This window comes from Phaenicophaeus curvirostris, chromosome 33 (genome assembly GCF_032191515.1).
Source record: "Phaenicophaeus curvirostris isolate KB17595 chromosome 33, BPBGC_Pcur_1.0, whole genome shotgun sequence".
Lineage (NCBI taxonomy): Eukaryota > Metazoa > Chordata > Aves > Cuculiformes > Cuculidae > Phaenicophaeus > Phaenicophaeus curvirostris.
The window spans coordinates 631,804-656,837 of NC_091424.1; the positions used below are offsets into that span (position 1 = coordinate 631,804).

The 25,034-nt window shown below is 54.7% G+C and overlaps 3 protein-coding genes across 3 annotated transcripts in view; 1 reads left to right on the plus strand and 2 right to left on the minus strand.

Moving 5' to 3' along the window:
• The window catches only part of LOC138732498 (antigen WC1.1-like), a 236,620-nt gene that overhangs the window by 86,966 nt on the left and 124,620 nt on the right, over positions 1-25,034 (minus strand). The window lies entirely within an intron of this gene.
• LOC138732469 (olfactory receptor 14A16-like) lies at positions 6,638-7,594 on the minus strand. Its single transcript, XM_069879080.1, has one exon. The coding sequence runs from the start codon at positions 7,592-7,594 to the stop codon at positions 6,638-6,640; it is 957 nt and encodes a 318-aa protein (XP_069735181.1).
• Positions 16,382-25,034, plus strand: part of LOC138732470 (scavenger receptor cysteine-rich type 1 protein M130-like) — a 107,785-nt gene continuing 99,132 nt past the window's right edge. Inside the window, exons 1-7 of the mRNA XM_069879081.1 lie at positions 16,382-16,448; positions 16,958-17,272; positions 18,508-18,645; positions 19,035-19,340; positions 20,374-20,700; positions 20,783-21,097; positions 21,768-22,082. Coding sequence (XP_069735182.1) covers positions 16,382-16,448; positions 16,958-17,272; positions 18,508-18,645; positions 19,035-19,340; positions 20,374-20,700; positions 20,783-21,097; positions 21,768-22,082 — 1,783 coding nt within the window. The remainder of the gene's footprint in view (positions 16,449-16,957; positions 17,273-18,507; positions 18,646-19,034; positions 19,341-20,373; positions 20,701-20,782; positions 21,098-21,767; positions 22,083-25,034) is intronic.

Here is a 25,034-nt window from a genome sequence, read left to right on the forward strand (position 1 = left end):
GGGGAGGCTTTGTCAGGGATGATCCTCACTGAGACCAATTAATACTTCAAGTTACTCTGAGTTCTACTTTTGTCTTCGTGAGAGGTTTCTTCAGTCTCCTCTCAGTGAGCGAGGTTCAAGGACTCATCAGCAATTCCACTGTGGGTCTCATTAAAATACAGAAAGCCTTAACAAGCTCTTTCTCTTCCTATTGTTTTCTTCAGGTCTTCAGGCCTTGCACAGCTCCTTGGAGTCATTTCCCATTGTGGTTTAAGAGGAAGATGTCAAAGTCCACCTAAGAAAAATATGGTTTAGTTTAAAGATTATATTTCAAGACTTTTCAGCATAAGAGAATGGTCTGGGTTGGAAGGGACCTTAAAGCCCATCCAGTTCCACCTCCTTGCCCATGGGCAGGGATACCTCCCACTGGACCAGGCTGCCCAAGGCTCCATCCAACTGGATTTTAATAACTCCAGGGAGGGGGCAGCCACGGCTTCTCTGGGCAACCTGGGCCACTGCCTCACCACCTTCTTTGTGAACAATTCTTCCTATTGTCTAATCTAACTCTTCCCTAAACCATAAAGCCACCCCCTGTCATCCTGTTGTTCCATGCCCTTGGAAAAAGTCCCTTGCCATCTTTCTTTGTGACCCGCTTCAGGTACTCAGGTGTTCAAAGGACAGTTCAGGAGGAAGGGAGCTGAGGTGATCTCTAGCCCAATGCCCAGATCCAAGCAGGGCCAGCTCTGAGGTCAGACAAGGCTGCTAAGTAAATGCCAGCATCCACAGAGAGAGTTCACACAGGAATCAGGCACATAAGCCCCATCACAGAAACTTAGAGAGGGCACTTACCCAGCTGCATGGAGACAACTATCGGTCTATGAGAGTCGCCTGTGAGTCGACTATGCTCAGTATGGCTGAATGCGGCTGCTTCTTAGTCCCTTCCCCTGGCAGCACTTTCACTGCAAACCATCATAGAAGGGCTGGGTCGTAGGAGGGCCATGTCACATAAGAGCAAATTCCTAAGTCATAGATGGGCAGGGTCAGAGAACAGCAAATTGTGAGGCCATAGAAGAGGTCATAAAAGGAAGAATTGTTGTCATAGAATATCTGCATCATTGAAGGCCCGATTGTTGAGTCACAGAAGCACCAGGTCATAGAAAGGTGAATTGTTAAATGAGATAAGGTCTGGGTAATAGAAAGGCCAATTATTAAGTCATAGAAGGTCTGGGGCATAGAAGAAAAAACTACTAGGTCATAGAAGTCTGGGTCTTAGAAACGCCAGTTGATAAGTCACAGAAGGGCAGGGTCACAGAACAGCAGGTTATTAGCTCATAGAAGGGCAGGGTCATAAAAGGGTGAACTGTTAAGTCGTAGAAGGTGTGGGTAATAGAAGGATAAATTCTTTAGTCATATAAGCACCGTGTTAAAGAGGGGTGAAAATTTAAATCATAAAACGGCAGTTATAAAGTCAGAGAAGGGAAATGGTTAAGCCATAGAGCATCTGGGACACAAAAGGGCGAATTATTAAGTTCTAGAAGTGTCAGGGCATAAAAGTTTTAATTGTAAAGTCATAGAAGGTCTGGGTCATAGAAGGGGGGATTCTGGAGTCATCGAAGGGGTGGATTGTAGAAGGGTGAATTGTTAAGTCATAGAAGGGCTGGGCCAAAGATGAGTGATATCTCAAGTCATAGGATGGTAGGGTAATAAAGGGGGAGTTGTTAATTCATTGAAGGGCCAGGTATAGAAGAGTGAATTTTTAAGTCACACAATGGCCAGGTCATAGAAAGGCAAATTATTAAGTCGTGGAAGATCAGGGTGACAGAAGGGGCAACTGTTAGCTCTTAGACTGGCCTGGTCACAGAAGAGCAAATTGTTAAGTCGTAGAAGGGTTGGCTCATAGAAGAGTGTCTTGTTAATTCATATAAGGTCCATGTCATAGAAGGGTGAATTCTTAAGTCATGGAAATTCCAGGTCATAGAAAGGCGAATTACTAAGTCTTAGAGTTCTGGGTAATACAAAAAGCCAATTCTTAAGTAATGGAACGGATGAGTCACAGAACAGCGAATTGGCAAGTCATAGACGGGCAGGGTCACAGGACAACAAACTGTTAGGTCATTGAAGGGCTGAGTCATAAAAGGAAGAACTGTTAAGTCATAGAAGGCTGGGTCATAGAAGAGCGTATTATTAATTCATATAAGGTCGATGTCATAGAAGGGCCAATTCTTAGGTCACTGAAGGGCCAGATCATAGAAGGGTGAATTAGATATTCAAAAGTCTATGGGGCTGGATGGGATTCGCCAGAGGGTATTGTTGGAGCTGGTGGAGATCAAGCCTCTTTCCATCATCTACCAGCAGTCCTGACTGACTAGAGAAGTTCCATTGGACTGGAGGGTGACAAATGTTACACTCATTTACAAGAAGGACTAGAGAGAGAATCCAGGAAATTCCAGGCCTGTCAGTCTGACCTCAGTGCCAGGGAAGGTCATGGAGCAGGTCATCTTGAGTGCCATCTCACGGCACACGGAGGAAAACCAGGTGATCTGGATCAGTCAGCATGGGTTTATTGAAGGCAAGTCCTGCCAAACCAGCCTGATCACCTTCTAAGGCAAGGTGATCCACTTGATGGATGAGGGAAAGGTTGTGGATATGATTTCCTGGACTTCAGTAAAGCCTTTGACACTGTCTCTCTCAGTGTTCTCCTTGAGAACCAGGCTACCATTGTCTTGGACAGGTGCACCCTCTGCTGCGTGAAAAACTGCCTCGATGGCCGAGCCCAAAATCTGGTAGGAAATGGAGTTTAATCCAACTGGAGGCAGGTCACAAATGGTGTCCCAAGGGCTTAGTGCTGGGCCTAGTTCTGTTCAATATCTTTATTAACAACTTGGATGAGGGGATCAAATGCACCCTCAGCGAGTTTACAGATGACACTAAACTGGTAGGAAGTGTTGATCTGTTGGAGGGTAGGGAGGCTCTGCAGAGGGATCTGGACAGGCTGGATCGATGGGTTGAGGCCAATGGGATGAGGTTTAAAAAGGCCACGTGTAAAGTCCTTGGGACACAGAAACCCCGTGCAGCGCTCCAGGCTTCAGGAAGAACGTCTTGAAAACTGCCTGGCAGAGAAAGACTTGGGGGTGTTGGTCGGCAGCCGACAGAACATGAGTCAACAGTGTGCTCAGGTGGCCAAGAAAGCCAACAGCATCTTGGGTTGTATCAGAAATAGTGTGGCCAGAAAGACTCGGGAAGTGATTCTCCCCCTGTACCCAGCAATGATTCATGACAAATATTGTCTTTGGTTTGGGGCCCTTCACTACAAGAAAAACATTGAGGTCTGGGAGAGCATCAAGAGGAGAGTGAGGAAACGGGGGAAGGGACTGGAGAAGAAATCTTATGAGGAGTGTCTGAGAGACCTGTGGTTGTTTAGCCTGGAGAAGAGGAGGCTGAGGGGAGACCCCATCACTGTCTACAACTGCCTGAAGAGAAGTCATAAAGAGGTGGGTGCTGGTCTCTTCTCTCAAGTGAGAGGTGATAGGACAAGAGGGAATGGCCTTAAGCTGCATCAAGGGTAGTTTAGATTGGACATTAGGAAAAAATCCTTCATAGGAAGGGTTCTCAGGCATTGGCAGAGTCTGGCCAGGGACATGGTGGAGTCATTATCCATGGAGGTCTTTAAAAGGCAGGTAGATGAGATGCTTGGGGACACGATTTAGTTAGTAGAGAGGTATGTTTGGAGCTGAGTTCTCTAACATCTTTTCAAACCTAATGATTCTATGATTCTATGATTCAATCACATCGTTCCCCATCCTCTATTGAAACCGCAGGTTGCCCCGGCCCAGGTGTAGGACTTCGCACTTGGCCTTGTTGAACCTCATGAAGTTTGCTGGGGCCCACCACTCTCCAAAAGGGATCCAGTGCCCCCTCAACCCCCAACATGGGACCCAGGACCCACCAAATCTCCCCAAATGGGACCCAGGACCCCCCAAATCCCCCTAAAGGGATCCAGGACTCCCCCAATCTGCCCTAAAGGGACCCAGGATGCTCCAAAACCCAAGCTGGGACTCCCTCAAACGCCTCAAGAAAGAACACAGGACCCCCTCAAAATGGGACCCAGGACTCCTGCAAGCCCCCAAAACAGATCCAAGACTCCCCCAAACCCCACAAAAGAGACCCAGGTCCTGCCCATACCCCTCAAAAAGGACCCAAGACCCCTCAACTCTCACCCCCAAAAGGGATCAAGGACTCCCTCAAACCCCCAAATGGGGCACAGGATCCCCCACCCCCCTCAAAACAGACCCAGGACCCACTAAAACACCTCCAAAAGGGACTCAGGATCCCCCACCAAACCCCTTCCAACAGGAACCAGGCCCCCCTCAAAAGCCCAAAAGGGACCCACGACACCCAAAAGGGATCCAGGACCACCCCAACCCCCTCAAAATTTACACAAAGCCCTCCACAAGGGACCCAGGACCCCACCAAAACACTCCCAGATGGGACCCAAGACCCTGCCCAAACCTCCAAAAGGGACAGAGGACCCACAACCCCTCCCTGAAAAGGTACCTGGGACCCTCCCCAAACCCCAGTGGGACCCTCAACCCCCCAATCCCCCCAAAAAAGGTACCCAGGACCCCTGCCAAACCCCCAGAAATGGATCCAAGACCTCCTCAACCCCCCCCAAAAAGGGACCCAGGAGCCCCCAGAGGGTATCAGAACACACCAAAGCCCCCCAAATTTGATTCAGGACCCCATCAACCCCCCTGAAAAGGGACCCAAGACCCTCCCTAAACCCACAAAAGGGACCCAGGACCCCCCCCCAAACACCCCAGAAGACACCTACCCCACCCCCCCCAGGGACCCAGGACCCCCAAACCCCCCAAAAGAGATCCAATAAGCCCCAGCCCACCAAATGGGACCAAGGACCCCCAAAACCCACCCCTCAAAAGGGCCCCAGGAGCCCCCAAACCCCCCTGAACTGAATTCAAGACCCACTCAATCCCTCCTCCCCACCCAAATGTGAACCAGGACCCCCGCAACCTCCCTGAAATGTAGCCAGGACTTCCCCCAAAGCCCCTCAAAAGGGAGACAGGACTCCCCAAAATCCCCCGAAATGGGATCCAGGACCACCCCCTACAAACCCCCAAAAGGGACTCAGGACCCCCTCTAACCCAGGACCCCCCCACCATAGACCCCGAAAAGGGACCCAGGAGTCCCCCAACCACTCCAAAAGGGACCCAGGACTCCCACAATCCCAAAAAAGGGATCCAGAACCCTCCCAAAATAACTCAGGACTCCCCCAACCCCCCAAAAATTGACAAATTGAGAAAAGTGACACAGGACACCCCCAAGCCCCCGGAAGGGACCATGGACACCCACCCACAAACCCCAAAAGGGATTTGAGACCCCCTGAATCCCTTCAAAAGAGACCCACAACCCCCCAAAAGGGATTCAGGACCCCCTCAACCCCCAAGATGGGATCCAGGACCCGCTCAACCCCCGAAAAGGGATCCAGGATGTCTCCAAACCCCTCCTAAAGGGATCCAGGACTCCCCCAATCTGCCCTAAAGGGACCCTGGAGCCTGCCAAACCCGAAACAGGACTCCACCAAATCCCCCAAAATAGGTCCATAACCCCCCAAACCCCCAAAAGGGACCCAGGAGCCCCTCAACCCTTCCCCCAACAAAGGCATCCAGGACACCCAAAATACCCAAATGGAACCCATAACCCCACAACTCCCCCCAAAAAGGGACCAAAGATCCCCACCAAACACCCAGAAAAAAATCCAGGACTCCCTCCTGTTCCCAAATGTTTTCAGGACCCCCCCTCAAAACCACTCCCCCCCAAAAAAAAAAAGATGAAGGAGCTCCAGAGGACACAGAACCCCAACAAATTCCCTAAATTGGATTTAGGACACCCCCAACACCCTGAAAATAGGACCAAAAACCCTCCCTAAACCCCAAAAAAGAGACCCATGATCTCCCCCACAAACACACCAAAACAGTCCATTACCCAGGACCCACCCCAAAAAAGGACCAAGAATCTTCTCTAAAACCTCCCAAAAGGGACCCAGGACCCCCCTAAACCCACCCAAAGGGTGGAAAGAGAGAAAGTTGAGGGACGAGAGAAGGATGTTGTGAGGGACTGTGTCAAATGCTTTACAGAAGTCCAGGTAGATCACGTCCATAGGTTTAAATCAGTGCAATAATCACATTGTTGAACATCCAAAAGTGATGCAAATCATTGGCAATGGTGACATGATGCAAACCATAGGCAGTCTGACCAATCTCAGAGCACTCAGGCTTTACAGCAGGGCAAGGGGTGTGTGGGAGTGGAGAGAGAAGAGCTCTGGGAGATGAAGCACTGGTGCCTGGCAGTGCTGCCGTGCCGGGACTCCTTTCCCCTCCACCCATGCCCACAGGAACTGTCTCTGCAGCTCCAAAAAGGCCTTGGAGGAAAGATAGCAGGACACAGAAGTCATTGAATATCCCTTTATCATGTTTAAATACACAGAGAGTACAGCTCCTCATTTCCACAGTCAATCAGTAAGACAAGAGAAGAAGAAAGTAAATTAAAAACAGGATGACAAGATGATCGCAACTGAAAAACCAGCAACACCAACAAAAAATACAGAAGCAAGTCTTGGCTTCCGTGAGTTTCATGATAACTACTATGCAGGAGGTGATGAACAGATCATTGCTTCAGAGAACCATCCAGATATCAGATTCCACACTGCACCCTTGAGCTGCTGGTTCCTAAAACTGTAGATGAGGGGGTTCAGTGCTGGAGGAACCACTGAGTACAGAACTGACAACACAATGTCTAGGGATGGAGGGGAGTTGGAGGAGGGTTTCAGATAAGCAAATGCTGCAGTGCTGACAAACAGGGAGACCACGGCCAGGTGAGGGAGGCATGTGGAAAAGGCTTTGTGCTGTCCCTGCTCAGAGGGGATCCTCAGCACAGTCCTGAAGACCTGCACATAGGACACCACAATGAAAACAAAACAGACAAATCCTACTAAGGCACTGACCATAAGAAGTCCAGCTTCCCTGAGGTAGGAGTGCGAGCAGGAGAGCTTGAGGATCTGTGGGATTTCACAAAAGAACTGTTCCACAGCATTGCCCTGGCAGAGGGGCAGCAAAAATGTATTAGTCGTGTGCAGCAGAGCATAGAGAAATGCAGCACCCCAGGCAGCTGCTGCCATGTGGACACAAGCTCTGCTGCCCAGGAGGGTCTCGTAGTGCAGGGGTTTGCAGATGGCAACGTAGCGGTCGTAGGACATGACAGTCAGAAGAGAATATTCTGCACAAAACAAGAAAAACACAAAGAAGACTTGGGCAACACATCCCATGTAGGAGATAGTCCAGGTGTCCCAGAAGGAATTGGCAATGGATTTAGGGACAGTGGTTGAGATGGAGCCCAGGTCAAGAACAGACAGGTTGAGGAGAAAGAAGTACATGGGGGTGTGGAGGTGGTGGTCACAGGCGATGGTGGTGATGATGAGGCCGTTGCCCAGGAGGGCAGCCAGGTAGATGCCCAGGAAGAGCCAGAAGTGAAAGAGCTGCAGCTCCCGTGTGTCTGCGAATGCCAGGAGGAGGAACTGGGTGATGGAGCTGCTGTTGGACATCTGCTGCCTGTGGGTGTGAAGCACTGAACAAAAAGAAAATTTCAGTAATAAGTAAGGGGGACTTCTTTGAGTAAAATCAAAGCCATTTCTCACACTTTACCCTTGCCACTGCTTTTCAGTTTCTCTCAGACCTTCCTTCAACTCCGTTCCTGGAACCCTTCTTGGTGCTGGTTGAATGTGCCGGAGGACCAGGTCCTCTGCCTGCTAGCTGTGAAGAGTACCCCCTGCAGAGGGATCCACCTCACACCACCTAATATCTCACCCTTTCCTAAAGTCTCAGCCCCCACTTTTAGCCCAGGACACACACGGCTCATTTCAGAAACAAAACAGCATTTTCTAGCTCGTTGCATCTCTGCTCATCTCAAGGGGCCTTCACGTAGCACAAAGATGTGATAAGGCAGGTTTGTATCCGGGAGGGAAGTTCACAGCTTGGAAGGACACCTCAAGGACAGCCAAGTGTCCTCATCATGCCATTTGTTGAAGGGATGTTCAGCTCCTTCCCCAGACCCACTGACTACATTGCCCAGTGTCTCACAGCTCAGAGCAAAGCTGGGACACAGGTTCCCATGGACACAGCTACAGGAATAGAGCAACCAGTTCAGAGGGTGACTCTGAAGCTGAAACTCCCATCCCCAGAGAGCCTGGCAGCAAGAACCAGAGAACAACAGCAAGAACCAGAGAACAACAGCAGGAACAGAGACCAGGGGATAAACAGGGACAAAGAAAGTGAGGGTCTGCCTATGGGAGGCCTGGGCAGAGGCAGCCAGGCACACAGACAGCGTTCCCTTTCCCCAGCTGTGCTCATCCCCTCCCAGACACCAACCTTGCCGGGCAGTTGCTCTCAGCCCCTGGGCTCTGGAGAGGGCACTGGAGCTGAGGCTGCAGAGGAGGGGGCTCAGCCTTGGAGCCCAGAGTCCTGAGGACAGAGGCTTTGCACTCCCTTACACAAACCTGCCTGTTTACAGGTCACTGCCTGGGTGCGGGTTCCTGTTTGCAGATGGAAAAGGGCTGAACAACCCTATGGGTCCAGAATAGGTGAGGCTGGTGCTGTTCATAGGCAGAGAAGTTACTGAAGGCATGTTACTACGGTCTTGACTGACCTAAAGTTCACTCAGAGTTGCAGTCCAGGAATCTCAGGCACCGATTAAACACGGAGTGCTCAATTTATACTTTTGCTTTTCTCTCACCCCCCTTACTCCCCTGGAAAAGGAAACAGAAAGCACAGTCACAGGGAAGATCCTTACCTTTATAGCAATCCTTGCCTTGACCTTCTCCTTGAGACATCCATTTGGAAATATTCTAGGAGTGCCCCAGAGCTCTTCACAGCAGAATGATTCTGCCTCGCTGTGAGTTTCTCCTTCCACTGACAGTTTCTCCCCACCTCACCAGGATCAACTGCCCTGGCAGGCTGAGTGCTGACCCTGGAAGGTGCAGAATCTCTGTCCCAGCACACTGGGACACAGGGACCCTGTTTGGAAGGACAGCCCTGAGGAACTCAGCGGTGCAGATCAACCTTTATACCTCCAGAGCCATCAGCAGAAGGCAACTCTTGTGTTCTGTCTTTCTGATGGTTCAGTGCGGAGTCCCTCACGTTGACCTCCTCTGCTCTAAAGAAAGTGAGATATTTGTATTTACAAATACCATGAGTTGTGGGATGTGCTCCCTTCAGGAAATCCCTCCAGGAACAGCTCCTGCATTGTTCTACAGCCAGAGACTCACCTTGAGAAGGTCTGTGAGGGTTCCTCTGGCAGAGAGCTCTCAGCATCCTCCCACCTCACCCTGCCTTTCCCCTCTCTCTGTTCCCTCCTCTCCCCTTGCTGCCTGCAGGCAGTGCCCTCAGCCCTGCTGGGCTTTGCAGAGGAGCTGCTCCTGGCCAGACCTGGCTCTTTGTAGCGCTGCCCACCTGCCACCAGCTCCTTCCCTGCCAGGAGCCCAGCCCAGCTCAGCAGCAGAAAAGCAGCCCAAGGCAGCGTTTTCTCTGCCCCTCTGGGCTCCCTCGAGGTGTCTCTGGGGCTCCAGGGGAACCTGCTGAGAAACAGGCTGAACCCATCCCTGATGTTCCCTCCCTCAGCTGGGAAAAGAAACTTATTTCCTACAATGTTACTGCATTAATTGTGAAGGAGAATCACTGGGGAGGAGGAGAACGGGGGTTGTGCCACCAGGAAAGTGACAGAGAATGACCTCGTTTCCCCAAGCTGTCAGAATGGAAAGGGATGTAAGGAAAAGGGTTGCAAGTCCCATGTGGTCACTGCCAGAAATGGTGGGGCTGGGTGGGTTAGAAGCAAGGCTGTCCATGCAGGGTCAGACCTCAAGGGATGCTTTTCCATGCTGCCCAGACCTCCTGAGCTGACACTAAGCATCAATGCCCGTTGGAGGATGCTTCTCTCATTTATTCTCTGAGCTGAAATATAATGAAATCTAAACTTTAAACTGAACGTATTTTTCTCTTTTTTTAGGTGCACTTTGAAATCTTCCTCTTTAACCACAGTGGGAAATGACTCCAGGGAGATGTACAAGGCTTGAAGACCTGAAGAAAATGCCAGGAAGAGAAAGAGCTCGTTAAGGCTTTCTGTATTTTAATGAGACCCAGGTTGGATTTGCTGATGAGTCCTCAGCTGCTGCAAGGACATTGAGCAAAGCTCTCAAGAAGTCAAGAACACAACTCAGAGTACCTTGAAGTATTAATTGGTCTCAATGAGGATTGTTAATAACACAGCGTTCCCCAGGGACTCCTTAGTGCCGATACTTGGAGGCCGTGATTGTAGGAGGGCAAAGGCGCTGTGCAGGGAGCTGTGATGCTGAGAAAAGCCTGGGATTGCTTGGTGAAGCAGAATGTCCAAGCCCTGACCCCGGGCCCTAGGTAGGCAGATCTGGCTTTAGTTACTATGTCACTGGTGCCATGGACATTCTCACATTGCTGAATCAAATTGGAAGCAGTTTTTCCATGTAATTCCAAACACAGACCTGTAGAGTCATGGGAGATGCCAAGGCTCTCACACAGCTCCATGCAAGTGCAGAAGAGTTGGGTCCTAGAAGGCTAGGGTCATAAAAGTGTTGGTCCTAGAAGGCTCACAGGAATCTGGGGTGTAGGAAGAATCAGGTTTTAGAAGAGTCAGTTCATAGAGTTCAGTCACAGAAGGTTCATAGAAGTGTTGGGTCATAGTCGTCTCATAGCAGAGTTGGGTAGTAGAATTCTCGGGTCATAGAAAATTCGGATCTTAAAAGCGTCATGGAATATTTGAGTCATGGAAGACTCGAGTCATAGAAGTGTGAGTTCATTTGGTTTGTAGTAGTGTTTGGTCATAGAAGGGTCAGTTCAGAGAATATATGAGTCATAGAAGGTAACAGACATGTTGGGTCATGTAAGAGTTGTGTTGTGGAAGGGTTTGATCATAGTATATATGGGTAACAATGATGTTTGGTCACAGAAGAGTCATTGAGAAGTCAGGTCATAGAAAGTCATAGAGGGTTAGATAAGAGTTCTGAGCACTTCATCACCTCATCTTTTAAATAACTCCAGGGACCACAACTCCACCGCCTCCCTGGGCAGCCTCCGCTGCTGCCTGAGAACCCTTCCTGTGAAGAAATTTTTCCTGATATCCATCCTAAACCTCCCCTGGTGCAACTTGAGGCCATTTCCTCTCATCCTATCACCTGTCACTTGGGAGAAGAGACCAACATCCACCCTGCTACAACCTCCTTTCGGGCAGTTGTAGATAGTGATAAGGTCTCCCTCAGCCTCTTTTTCTCCAGGCTAAACAACCCTGCTTCTCACAGCTGTCTTTCGTAATGTTTGGTTCATAGAAGACTCACGTTTTAGATGTGTTGGGTCATAGAAGACTGAGGTCACAGAAGGTTCGGGCCATGGAGGAGTGATGGAAGAATATGGTGATAGGAGTCAGGTCATGAATGAATTCAGTTGTAGAACATTTATAGAAGTGCTGGGTGATAGAAGGCTCCTAGAAGAGTTGAGTCATAGATGGCACTTAGAAAAGTCTTTTATAGAAGAGTCTGGTCAAAGAAGAGACAAGACTCAGAAGTCTTGGGTCATGACAGAGTCATAGAAAGGTCATATAAGCATCAGGTCATAGAAGAGTCAAGCCATAGAACTCTTAGGTCATCAAAAGGCTGGGCCATAGAAGGGTTGGGTCATAGATTATTGAGGTCATAGAGCAGCTGGATCACAGAAGATTCGAGTCATAGAAGAATCTTAGAGGAGTCAGGTGATAGAAGGGTCAGAGAAGAGTTGGGTCATAGAAGGTTTGGTTCACAGAAGACTCATGGTTTAGGGCTGTCTGCTAATAGAATGCTCAGATCATAGAGGATCCACATCATAGAAGAGTCATAGAAGAGTGGGGTCACAGAAGAGTTCAGTTGTTGAAGGTTTACAGAAGAGTTGGGTCACAGGAGGCTCCCAGGTCCCTCTGCAGAGCCTTTCTGACCACTACCAGACCAACACCTTGACACAATTTGGTGTCGTCTCCAAACTGACTGAAGGAGCACTTGATCCCCTCACCAAGATTGTGGATAAAGGTATTGAACAAGACTGGCCCCAAGACAGAGCCCTTGGGACACGGCTTGTGGCTGGCCAACAATTGGATTGAGCTCCATTCTCCACAACTCTCTGGGCTCGGCCATCCTGAGAGTTTTCACCCAGCGCAGAGCATGCCTGCCCCAGACATAAGCCACCAGCTTCTCCAGGAGAGAGCTGAAGGAGATGGTGTCAAAGGTGTTACTGGAGTCCACTTTGCAGCTCCCTTCCAGACAGGCACATTACACTATTTATATGCGTGCTTCTGTGCTTTCACCACACATCAGGAGTTATTTTAATCTAACAGATGACTGAATGCTTGCAAGTTGCCTTAGAATGCACAAATTCGTTCAAATTAACCAATTGATGACATTTCACTTCAAGTCAGTTCCCAGAACGCCATTTTTTTGAGCCACACTCCACAGCCGTGAGGAGTTCATGAGGGAAATTCCATCCAATTTCCATCAAACAGGAGCTCATGAAGGGACTTGGAGAAAGCCCTTAATCCAGCTACATCTTCCACCACCTCTCCTGCTCAGTGGTGTCCCAGGGTTCTCCACAGTTTCCTCTTTCTGCTTCCACCTTTGCACATAGCCAGGAAGGGTCTTTTCTCTTCCACCGGCTTCAGCCGAGGTTCTGTTGGTTCCATGGCATCAGGACTGCCTGCGGGCTGGGGGAGCTGCAGGGCCTATTTGATTTTGAGCTGCGTCTGGAGACTGTGGGCTTTTTTCCTCTGCAATAGGGACACCAGGGATGGTCTGGCTGGGGGCTGATAGTAGGCATGCCCGTGTTCCGGCAGGAGCAGTGGCTGGTAGGGTAGGGCCCACGGCAGGAGGGACGCCGGCAGGCTTTGCGAGGGTTCAGGGACCATTTCAATCACAACTGTGTCTGGAGGCTGAATTGCTGGTTCTGTTTCAGTATGGGCGCCAGGGATGGGCTGCGTGGGGAGCGATGGCTGTGGGGAGAGTGGGCGTGATGGTTCTCCAGGCAGGAGTGGTGGCTGCTGGGCTTGGGTCCAGCTCTCAGGGGTACTGTGGTGGATGGCTGGGCTGTCAGTGCATGAGGGGTGGCTGCTGGTTTCCATCAGGGCTTGTGAAGCTGCAGAGCGGATCCTGTGGAGAGAAAAGGCTGCTGAAGCCTCAGCTGCAGATGGAGGACAGGGACTCTCCTCCATGGCACGGACCTGGCACGGCTGCACAAACCGAGCTGGGAGCTGCCAGGACAGTTTAGCCAAGGGGGACACCGGCACCTGATGGCACCACCGAGCAGGGAAATTCCTGCAGGCAGGTTCCCTGTCAGGAGCAGGCACTGGTGCATGTCTTGCTTTCCAGGGCAAGCTCAGCTCCTGCTCTTTCCCACCCTGACCTGGCTTAGCCCACGCCTGTCACTCATGTCCAGGCAGGGCCTGCTTGAGCCAACCTTGGCTCTGGTTGGAGGGGGCTCCTGAGAAAAAGGCCCAAGCATTCAGATGCCAATTAAAGCACCCAACAGCAGCCAAAACCAGCTCCACTATCTCTGAAACCACCCTTGAAGCACTCTCAGGCGAATCCTACAATGCTTGCAGTCTCCACGCCAATGAGCCTGGAGGCCACTGGTCATATGCTTGAGGCCTCCAATCCCCATCCTGGGAGGTCTCTGGGCACTCTCCAGGGTGTTTACAGATGAAATCATAGTGGTCACACGCCAAGAAAGACATTTTACGAAGGCCTGTAGTGGCAGGACAAGGGGCATTGGCTTTGAACAGGAATAGGGATAATTTAGATTGGATGTAAGGAAGCAATATTTTACAAAGAGGGTGGCAAGGAAGAAATATTTTACAATGAGGGTGGCAAGGAGCTGGAACAGGTTGCCCAGAGAAGTTGTAGATGTCCCACGTCTGGAAGCGTCCAAAGACAGGAACTTTGAGTTTAAATTGAGAAAACTGATTCAGCTCTACCTCAAACCAGAACAAACCAATATGGACTAAGAGATGGAGATTGCCCAGAGCCTAGCTGAGATGGAGTTAATTTTCTTGCTCGCAGCCCGTGTGGGGCTGTGCTCTGCTCAGGGCACTGATAACAGATTGGAACTGTAGCTCCTGCTGCTCAAAGCTGGCAGAGAGACAAGGCCTTCTCTCTTTCTCACTCTGCCCCAGAGCGAGGAGGCTTGGGGTGGGAAGAGACTGGGAATGGGGAAAATCAGGACAAGTGGTTCAAATGGGCCAAAAAGCAATTCTACACGTTATAGAACCTTGCCCAGCACTAAAACTGGGAGGGGAGCTTCTCCAAAGAAGCTATTGCTTGGACACTGGCTGGATGTCACTCTACTGGTGAGACTGACCTCTTCTCCATCCCTGGTTTCCTTTTTCTTCCCTCCACTTATGAAACTCTTTTTATCTTCACCCAGGAGTTTTCTTTTCTTGCTATTGCCCTTGTGATTATCTCCCCCATCCTGCTGGGGGAGGGAGGAAGTGATTACCTAAGGGTTTTGATGTCGGTGGGGGTCACCCCAAAAGACAATCACGCAGCAAATGGGTCGGTGTGTGCTTGTGAGGGCACCACTGCCCGAGTAGAGGAGACTCGTGGCATTTGATACGTGGTTGTCAGGTCACAGGTCACCAAGGAGCCAACAGGCCAGGGGAAGGACAAAGGCTTGAGTAGGTGTTTGTGAGGTCTTTCGTGTCTGATTCCTTCATAGGGCAGGAGAAGGCCCGTGGGTTGTGCAGGTTCTTATGGGGTCACTCACCCCTGAGGAGCTGATAGAGCAGAAGAGGGCCTGTAGATGGTGCAGGTGCTTGTGAGGTCACTGGTGCCTGAGCAGATGATAGAGCAGGCAGTGGCACATGGCTTGTGAACCTCCTTGTGATGCCAGTGGTACCTGAACACCTGATAGACCAGGAGCAGACATGGCAGTGGTAGATGCTGTGAGGTCACCTGTGGCTGAGTGGTGGATGGTCCAGGAGCAGGCACGTGGCTGTGTACGAGCTCGGGATCACACTGTTGCCAGAGCAGCTTTTAGGTAATGAGCAGGCACAGGGCTTGTGTGGGGGATTCTGATGACATCACAATAATGTTTAAACACCACTAAATATGGCTTTTTGGAGGCACCATCACCAGTAGAACCCATGCACAGCACACACGTGTGACCATTCGACTCATGAGCCCAGAGCAGCAAAAGGAGGAGGGTCTGAGGTCACTGTCACCCCTGAGCACACAAGGTGGCATCAGGATGGTGTTTAGTCACCATCACTGTCACCCCTGAGCACACAGAGTGGCAGCAGGAGGGTGTGAGGTCTCATCACCGATGCTCCCCATTGCCATGGGGTCAGTGCGGAGCAGCCGTGTCCATCAGAGGGGATCCTGGTGACAGAAGCTGACCGGCACGGTGACTGCAAAGCTGAAGGAGCAGCCTTTCAGGCCTGGTGGAGCAGTCGGGGGTGGTGGCTCGGGGGCTCCGCGGGGCTGTGCTGGGCTCGGTGCCAGCAGGAAACCACAAACTTCCTGCCTGGGCGCTGCGGGGGGAGGACACGTGGGCTGTGGTTTGTGCACCTGCAGGCTCCAGCTCCTGATCCGCTCGTGGGGAATAACGGCCCCTGGGTGACACGCTGAGAGGCAGGGACACGGCTGAGCCTCGGAGGAGGAGAGATGCTGCCAGGGCAGGGACGTGTCCCAGCTCCTGCTCCTGCCAGGGCCCAGTGTGGGGCTCTGCAGTGAGGGATGAGCAAGCCAGGACCCCTGGGAAGGAGCTCTGCCCCTGGCCGAGACCTTTTCCCAACTGCTGCTCCCAGCACAGCAGGGCTGGGCCAGCCACAGGGGCTGATTCCTCTCCATCCAGACACAGACCTCGTCCCATCCCAGCTCCACACCTCCCACAGCTCAGGTGCAGCTGGACATGCACCTCTTGGGTGCTTGGATGAGCCCAGCATAGGAGAGGCTCTGTGTGCCCAGTTGCCATCCCAGGGTCCAAGGGGCGACAGGACTATTTCCTCACACACAGCTTGTCCCATGCCAAGCCCCCATCGCAGCAACCGTGACGTGTGTGTCCCTCATATATGGTCATGAACGGCGCTGGAGAAGTTCATTGGAGGGCTGGGCTGCCTTGGAGGGGAGATCACTCCCGATAATGTCTAAAAAGGTGCTGCTGCTCTGATTGGCTCCTCCTGAAGCTGGGTCGGCATCTGCAGCTACATCACCCTGTTAACTTCCCCGTGAGTCCCCAGGAGCCGTGAGAGGGAGTGGGGTCCAGCAGGGCTGCGCCAGCAGAGCAGGAGGCTCAGGATGGAGATGAAGGGGCTCCTGTTCCCTCGGCTGCTGTGGCTGCTGCTCTGGGTGCCGCCGTGCAGGGGTGAGTGCCGGGTCGCTTGTCCCACAGCCTGAGCCCAGTGGTCACCAGCGCGGCCACTGGGAAACCTCTGGGAATGGGGTTTCTTTGCAGGTGATGCTGAGACACGGGGCAGAAGGCGCTCGGGTCGATGGACCCCCTGCCTTTCTCTGTGCCCCTTTGGGTGTGAGCGGGAGCTGTAGGCTTGGGGCACGGGCCTGTGCAGGGGCTCTGGGCTGGGGAGGAGAGGGTGCCCTGTGCAGGCTGGGTGCAGTGAATGAGCAGGCATGGGCAGAAGGCAACAGAGGTGGGAGGAGGTCTGAAGCTGTGGGGCAGCAGCCCTGATGCTGGGCAGTCTCAGCGTTTTCCAATGCATGGGGCAGGAAGGATGCGTACACTGCCCTGGATATCACCCTGAGCATGAAGGGCTCTGTCCCGCGTGCCTGGGAATCAGTCTGGGTAGCGGAGACCTCTCCAGCCCTGCTGTGTGGGGCTTGGTTCTCTACTGACCCCTTCTGTGTTTGTGTTTGAAGGCGCTGCGGGCTTGAGGCTGGAGAACGGTGGCAGTCGCTGTGCTGGGAGAGTGGAGATGAAACAGCAGGGCCAGTGGGGGACGGTGTGTGATTTATCATGGGACATGGCTGATGCTGCAGTGGTTTGTAAGCAGCTGGGCTGTGGATCTGCTCTAGAAGCTCATGATGAAGCACACTTTGGGCCAGGATCTGGCCCCATTTGGCTGTTTGAGGTTCACTGCAATGGAACCGAGTCTGCCCTGTCTGACTGCAAAAACTCAGAATACTTTCGGGAGTACTGTGTTCACAGGCTGGATGCCGGAGTGACATGTTCAGGTACAGTGCAAGCCAGTTCCCCAGCTTTGTGGTTGGGATGGGGGAAGGGACCTGTCTGTGCCCTCAGGGAAAGAAGGAGGTACTAGGGAAGGGCTGGTGTAACCAGTGACTCTGCTAGGCTGGGTATGTCACTGCTGGTTTCCTGGTCTCTGATGAAAGCCCAGTGAGAACCCACCCTCTCCTGGCCCTGATGTGGCTCAGGAGCCCTGGTGGGTGCCTGTGTCGGGAGATGAATGCCTACCCTGCCCTGAGGTCTCTTGGTTGCAAACTTTCTCCTCTTGTTCACACAGGAGCTGCCTGGCAGAGCTGAGGACAAGGTGTCCCCATGCCTCCCACAGGGAAGGGTCCAAGGTGGCCAGAGGTTGTTGGGTTGTGTCCCCTGGCAGAAACGAGTGACCCAGAGCAGAGGGGCTGTGCAATGGGGAGGAGCACTGGGCTTGGGCAGAAGAGCAGGGTGGGTCATGGCCACCTCATTCCTCTTCCAGGATCACCTCCTGAAAGCAGCCCACATGGAAACACCCCTGTGACAGCAGCACTTCCCTGGCCAGCCTCTCCTGCCCACCCCAGCCTCTGGCTGCCCTGGGCACAGGGATCTGCCAGCCCTTGCTGGCTCTCCTTGGTGCCTGTCCCTGCTCTAGGAGCTTGGGTCAGCCCAGGGCTGCTCCTCTGCCTGCTCTCCTTCACCCAGACGCTGGCAAGGGCTCTGCTGAGGGCCCTTCCTAGGCTGGCAATGGAGGTGGGGACTGGTGGGGACAGTAACCACAGATGCCCCCGTACCACATCTGTGCCCCGGGACACGCCCCAGCTAAGAGAATGCCCCCAACCTTGGGGACGAGGGGCATTGGTGGTGGCTCTGAGGGGTCCCTCAGCCTGGCCGTGAGCTTGGTTGGGCAGACCAGGCTGCAGCAGCCAGAAGCACCAAGGACCATCTCCTTAGCCTCGAGTCCCGTGGGTGCTGCAATGCTGGGGCCAGTGCAACCCAGGGTCTCCAGGACAGCAGCAGTTTGTCTGAGCAGTGCCTGTAGCTGGGGGTGGGACAGGAGTGATCCCACAAGTCCTGCGGTTGTGTCTGGGGACAGCAGGAGGTCCTGGGTGTGTTTGTGCCATCAGCACCTACTGGGAGATGCTGGGAATCTGTGGGTCTCTCTGCCTGCAAGCTGCCCCGAAGAGGTGGGAACATGGATGTGTGACTGTCATGAGGAGCTGGGAACTCGCAGAGGGTTTTGTTTCTCCAGGCTTCGTCCAGCTGGTTGGAGGGGACAGTCCCTGCTCAGGATACGTGGAGATCCGTGAGGGGGACCAGTGGAAAACTGTCTGTGACTCGGACTTTGGTCCTGAAGCCGCCGCTGTGGTTTGCAGGGACTTGCAGTGCGGTGCAGCCCTGCCCGTCCATGGGGCAGCTCTCGTTGGAGAAGGCATTGGTGCCCTCTGGGACAGAGAGCTGCAGTGCGTGGGGAATGAATCTCACCTTGCCTTCTGCCCCAGGGGATCCTCTAGGGGCCAGCCCTGTCCCCAGGGCAGCATTGCCAGGGTCACCTGCACACGTAAGTGCTCAGCGTGGGGTGTTGCTCCGTGGGGCTGGGCTGGGGGTGGGAGCAGGGCAGGGGCCATGCAGAACCAGGGTTGAGGAGAGAAGGGGAACATGGGTGTCTGCAGCCAGAAGGAGAAAGGCCAGCCATCCATTTGGTTTCTCCTCCAGCTCCAAAGGGAAAAGAAGCACAAGTCGGGCCCCAATAATCCTTCTCTGTCCATGGGTTCACAGGGTTCAGGCTGGTGAACGGCAGCACGGCGTGTGAGGGGAGGGTGGAGGTCCAGGTGCATGAGACCTGGGGCACCCTCTGTGCCTCCCATTGGGATCTCTCGGACGCCCACGTTCTCTGTCGTCACCTCAACTGCGGCTTTGCTGAGTCCCTTCCCAGAGGAGGGCATTTTGGAGGAGGCACCAGACCCATCTGGAGAGACTCTTTCCACTGTGATGGGACTGAAGCCCACCTGGGAGAGTGCCCAGTGACTGCCCTGGGGGCCTCGCCATGCTCCCAGGAGAACATCGCTGCTGTCATTTGCTCAGGTGAGGGCTGGGAAACAACTCTGTTGATTCCATTTGCCACTTGGGTGCGACACGGCCACCCAAAGCATGGACTCCATGGCAGCACCAGGGTCAATTTCTGCCTGGAGAAAGCCTGGTCCACCAGGAGTGATCTGGAGAGCTTTGTCTGCTCACATTGAGTGCTCTCATGTGGGAGAGCTGAGGGCTGACTGGGTCCAGGTGTAGCAGCTCAGCTCTGGGGCTACTGCCAGGCCTGGGCTTCCCTGTGCTTCTGCTACGGGACCAGTCCAGGATGGGGCTGCGGGTTCAGCTCCATCACTCCATCTGCCAAATACCCAGTCCCAGCCCCCAGGAGCCTCATGGAGCCCAAAGACAACCTTCAGGGCTGCCCGTGTGTCCCCAGCAGCAGCCCCAGGTGGGAGCTGCAGGGCTGGGCTTTGACCTTGCATCTGGGGCTTCTGCCCAGCACGAATTCCAAATGTTTCCTCATTGCTTGGACATCCTGCATTGCTCTGCTCCCTGACAGGGACACAGCCTCCCCAGTTCCCAGGGGTGCAGAGGCGTAGAGACATGGGCTCTGCCCTGGGTCTCCTCCATGCCAGAATAGAGGTCAGAATCAGAGAGTGGTTTGAATCGGAAAGGACCATCCCCTTTCAACTCCCTGCCGTGGGCAGGGACACCTTCCACTGGGTCAGGTTTCTCAAAACCCCATCCAACCCGGTCTTGAAGACCTCAAGGCTGGGCAAACCTTGTCCTGGTGCTGCCGTTCCTTCAGCTGTTGTATGCACGGCTGCGTCCTGCTCTGGGAGCTGCCCCATTGGCCTCAGCAGGGACTGGCCGGTTGGCTCTGCTGCACCAAGAGCAAAGAGATTCTTTCCCAGTAATGCTTAGGGACCTGGACCCCAACCCATGGAAACCTGCCCTTGGAGATCCCCATGGAGGGCTGAGGGTGGGCAGGTGCACTTCAGGGCACCCTAAGGGTTCCAGAGCCTGGAGAAGCTCTGCAGGTTTCTGGTGTCTCTGTTGCTGCTGAGGCCATTGCTCCTCTCCCCAGGCCCACCCAGCTCCTCATCCCTGCGGCTGGTGGGTGGAGAGAGCCGCTGTGACGGGCGAGTGGAGATCTTCCAGCATGGAACGTGGGGCAGAGTCCTGGACGACCAGTGGGACAAGAAGGAGGCCAGCGTGGTGTGCCGGCAGCTGCGATGTGGAAAGGCGGAAAAAGCCTACAACCCCCCGAAGCTGGAGAGAGGGACGGGTCCCGTGGGGCTGCGAGGGGTGCGGTGTGCAGGGCACGAGGCCAACCTGACCCTCTGCAACACCTCGGTGCCTGAGAGCACGCTGGCAGCAGGGGTCGCAGAGGATGTGGGGGTTGTTTGCCGGGGTAAGTGCCCTGCAGTGCCCCGCCAGCTTGGGGCTGGGTGTCACCAGCCCCTGGTGGCAGCTGGGGTTCCTTCCTGCTGCAGGGAGCCGGCGGGTGCGGCTGGTGAATGGGCAAGGGCGCTGCGCCGGGAGAGTGGAGATCTACCACCAGGGCATCTGGGGCACCGTCTGCGATGACGGCTGGGACCTGCCCGATGCCACCGTCGTGTGCCGCCAGCTGGGCTGCGGGGGAGCACTGGAGGCGCCTGGTTCTGCTCAGTTTGGAGAAGGCTCCGGGCAGATCTGGCTGGACGGCGTGAACTGCTCCGGGGCTGAAGGAGCTCTCTGGGACTGCCTGCCAGGGGCCTGGGGGCAGCACGACTGTGGGCACAAAGAGGACGCAGGAGTCAGCTGCTCAGGTCAGTGCCGGGAGCTGGGGAGGACTCAGGGACAAGGGGAGAGCGGGCAATGGCTGAGGCTGTTCCTGGCCGCCTCTGAGCCCGTTCCTGGCAGCCTCTGAGCCCCTGCCCAAGATCATCCCAGGAAAGCCTCAGTCCCACCAGGTATCCCTGGAGAGCTCCTTCTTCCAAGGGTTAGCAAGGAGGGCAGGGGTGTCTGTCCATCCCGGACCTTTCTCTGTCCATGAGTGCAAGGCAGACCTAGAATCATGGAACGGTTCGGGTTTGAAAGGGTGTCAAACTCATCCAGTTCCAACCTCCCACTGGATCAGGTTCTCCAAGCTCCATCCAACCTGGCCTTGAACACCTCCAGGGATGAGGCAGCCACAGCTTGTCTGGACAACCTGGGCCAGGGCCTCTTAACCCTCACAGCAAAATATTTCCTCCTAAAACGCCATCTCAATCTGACCTCTTTCAGATGAAATCAATTACCCCTCATCCTATCCCTGACCTCCCTGATCAAGAGCCCCTCCCCAGCTTTCCTGGAACCCCTTTCCATATTGGAAGGTGCTCTAAGGTCTCCTAAGACTTGCTGATCATGTCTTAGCCTGGCTGAGGGCCTGGGGGTGCTGGGACATCCTTGCTCCCACCACCCAAACCAGCCTGATACTCTTTGGGCTTCTCCTCACAGAGTTTGTAGCCGTAAGGCTGGAGAACAGCACCGACTGCTCCGGGCGCCTGCAGGTTCTCTATAACGGGACATGGGGCAGCGTCTGCTCCAACTCGATGACTCCCAAAGCGGTGTCGCTGGCATGCAAGGAGCTGGGCTGTGGGGACAGAGGGTTCCTCGATACACAAGGGACCTCTGGCACAGTGTCTGGCGTCACCTGGCTGGATCGCGTGGAGTGCGGGGAGAGAAACAGCTCCTTCTGGCAGTGCCCCTCCGACCCCTGGGACCCGCAGTCGTGCAATGACCCGCGAGACGAGACCCACATCTCCTGCAATGGTAATTCTGAGCTTCCCGGTCACCAGCCTCCCCCCAGCTCTGTCCCTTCTCCAGCACAGAGACAGAGGTTTGTCTTTCCACATCAGACCCTTCTGCTGCTGGGGCAGAAAGTGGGGGTTGAGCTCTCAGGGTCCCACAAATTGCTCAGCAGCTGCCAGCCCGATTTGCAGCAGAGCCTGGGGGAGGCAGAGGTGTCTCCAGGCACATTCTCAGAAGAGACCTCACAGGGGCTCTGAGGAGCATTGTCTCCATGGGAGCCTTCTGCTGCTCTGAGAACCAGGGTCCCTTTCTGCCTCTTCACTGCCTCATTTCCTTCTGCAGGGACACAGCCAGAAGTGCCCCCAGCCTTGGGGACCGAGTGCCCAAGCTCCACCAGCTGCACAGGTAGCGGCTCCTCTCCACCCCTCTTGCCCGGCCAGGCTGTTCCTGCTGTCCCACTGCCCGCGGAGGTCTCTGTCTTCTCCAGACAGGGAGAAGATCCGCGCCATAGGTGGCAAGAATAGATGCTCAGGCAGAGTGGAGGTGTGGCACCGCGGCTCCTGGGGGACGGTGTGCGACGACTCCTGGGACATGCGGGACGCTGAGGTGGCATGCAGGCAGCTGGGCTGCGGCCCCGCGGTGTCTGCCCTGGGCGAGGCGGCGTTTGGGGAGGGCTCGGGCCCCATCTGGCTGGAGCGGGTGGAGTGCCAGGGGACAGAGCTGTCTCTGCAGGACTGCTGGGCCCAGACTGGGGACAGGGGGCTCTGCCGGCACAAGGAGGATGCCGCTGTGAACTGCTCGGGTGAGTGGAGGGTCTGAGAGCCCCTCCTGGGTATTGGAAAGGAGCTGGGGCTACTCCCAGTGTGGCTCCAGAGCTCCTGAGAGCAAGGCCATCCATGCAGAGTGTGGGAGCCCAGTGCCGAGAGTGGAATACAATCATGGAATGGATTGGGGTGGAAGTGAACTTCAAGCCCATCCAGTTCTACCCTGTGCAACAGGCAGGGACATTTCACACTGGATCAGGTTGCTCAAAGCTCCATCCAGCCTGGCCTTCATCACCTCCAGGGATGAGGCACCCTTGACTTCTCTGGGTTGGGATGTCCTTCAGACTCTGTGGGTTTGGGATGTCCTTCAGACTCCGTGGGTTTCGGATGTCCTTCAGACTCCATGATTTTGGGATGTCCTTCAGAGTTCGTGGGGTGGGATGTGCTTCAGATTCTGCCCGTGAGTCCCTGCAGCCTCCATGGTATCTCCTGGGCTGCCTGTGCCACTCTGCCCATGGCTCAGAGCGGCCCCCTGGGCTCCATCCCAGTGCCCCTGCCCAGCCTGGCAGGAGGGGCGATGCGGGTGGGATGGGGCAGGGATAAATGGGGAAGCACACACACACACACACACACACACACACTGAGTGTGTCAGAAAGCAGCTCCTTGGTGCTTGCACACCCACCTTCTCAGTCCAGCTCTCCTTCTCATCCCTTGCAGCTGCATCCACCATGGCAGCACCGCCCCCCCGAGCAGGTAACCTGTCCTCCCCGCTGCGCGGGGGCTGCCCAGGGCTGTGCTGGGACCCACAGCCGGGAGAAGGGGCTCCTGGCCAGGGTGTGAAACTCCCCAAAGGAGGCACCGGGTTAGGGGTGAGGTTGGGGACAGCTGTCATTTACCCGGCAGGGTGGGAGATCCCCAACCTCAGCCCCTAGGTTCTCCAGCCCCCTTTTTAAATGGGGGGTGGGAGCCATGTGTCTCAGCCTCACCTCTCCCTGCCCTGCTGCTGCCCTTGCTTTGTTCCTGCCCCTGCAGATCCCACCCGGGCCTTCCTGAGCAGCAGTGGGAGAGTCTCCTTGCCCGTCATCATCTGCATCATCCTGGGAGCCCTGCTCTGCCTGCTCCTGGCCCTCCTGGCTGGGCAAGTGCGAAGCGCCAGGGCTGAGCGCAGAGGTGGGTCTTTCCCCACAGCCCTGAGGGAACGGGCCTCCTAGTCAGGCCAGAGGGTCTGTGGGTGTCAGTGAGGGGCGAGGGCAGAGCTGTGGGGACAAGAGCGTGTGCTGCCTGCTGCCCCACACACTGCCCAACACCTGCCTGGCCACGGGCCACCAGCATCCAGGGATAGAGAGTCCAGACAGGGACGGGGCAAGGAGAGAAACAGCAGAGCTGGGCTGGGGGAAACGGAGAGGAGAGGCCTGAGAATGAGCAGGGACAGAGCTCAGGGCAGCGCTGGAGGGTCTCTGGGTCAGGGGAGCTGCCAGGAGGAGTGGTGTGCAGCAGGGTCTCTCCCTAGGTTTCAGATCCCAGGGCTGTTCCCCATCCAGCCCTGACCTCCCCACAGCAGAGCATGGACCGTGCTATGGATCTGTGGGGGAGAGAGGGGGCAGAGCCAGGGGGAGAGAAGAGGTAGAAGCTGCTCCCAGCTCAACACCAGGACCTGATCCAGGGGCAGAGGGGCATAGGGTCTGTCTCTGAGGGATGGTGTGAGGGTGTCACTGCCCTAGAAGATCTCCATGGGGGCATGTGCACTCCCTGAGAGGGTGCAGTGGTGCCCAGACAGCACAGTGGGGCTGTTGGGTGCAGACAACCCTGGGCTGGCCCAGGGAATGGGGCTGGGGAGCAGAGCAGGGTCCTGTCCTCTGTCTGTGTGTCCATAAACCAGCCCTGCTCCATCTGCAGCCTCCGAGAGAGCGTGGGAGCCCTTCTCTGAGGCCGTGTATGAGGAGATCGGGAACAGCCCAGCATGGGAGAAGCAGGCGAGGTTCAGCGGCTCAGGTGGGTGTGCATCCCTCACGGGGGGAACATTTGGAGGGCTCTCTCCTTAGTCCCACCCAGGGCTGACCCACTGCAGCCCCTGACCCACGGTCCCGGCAGTGCTGGTGCTGTGGGGTGTGTGGGGAGAGCAGCCAGGTCCTGGGCCCGAGAGAGGACCTTCCTCCCCACAAGTCCAGCCAGGGTCAATTCCTCTCTCCCGGCCACTGCGTCCCCTAT

Bases quoted from the DNA above. Each gene is read 5' to 3' on its own strand.
- LOC138732469 (XM_069879080.1), bottom strand. From the start codon at position 7,594: ATGTCCAACAGCAGCTCCATCACCCAGTTCCTCCTCCTGGCATTCGCA.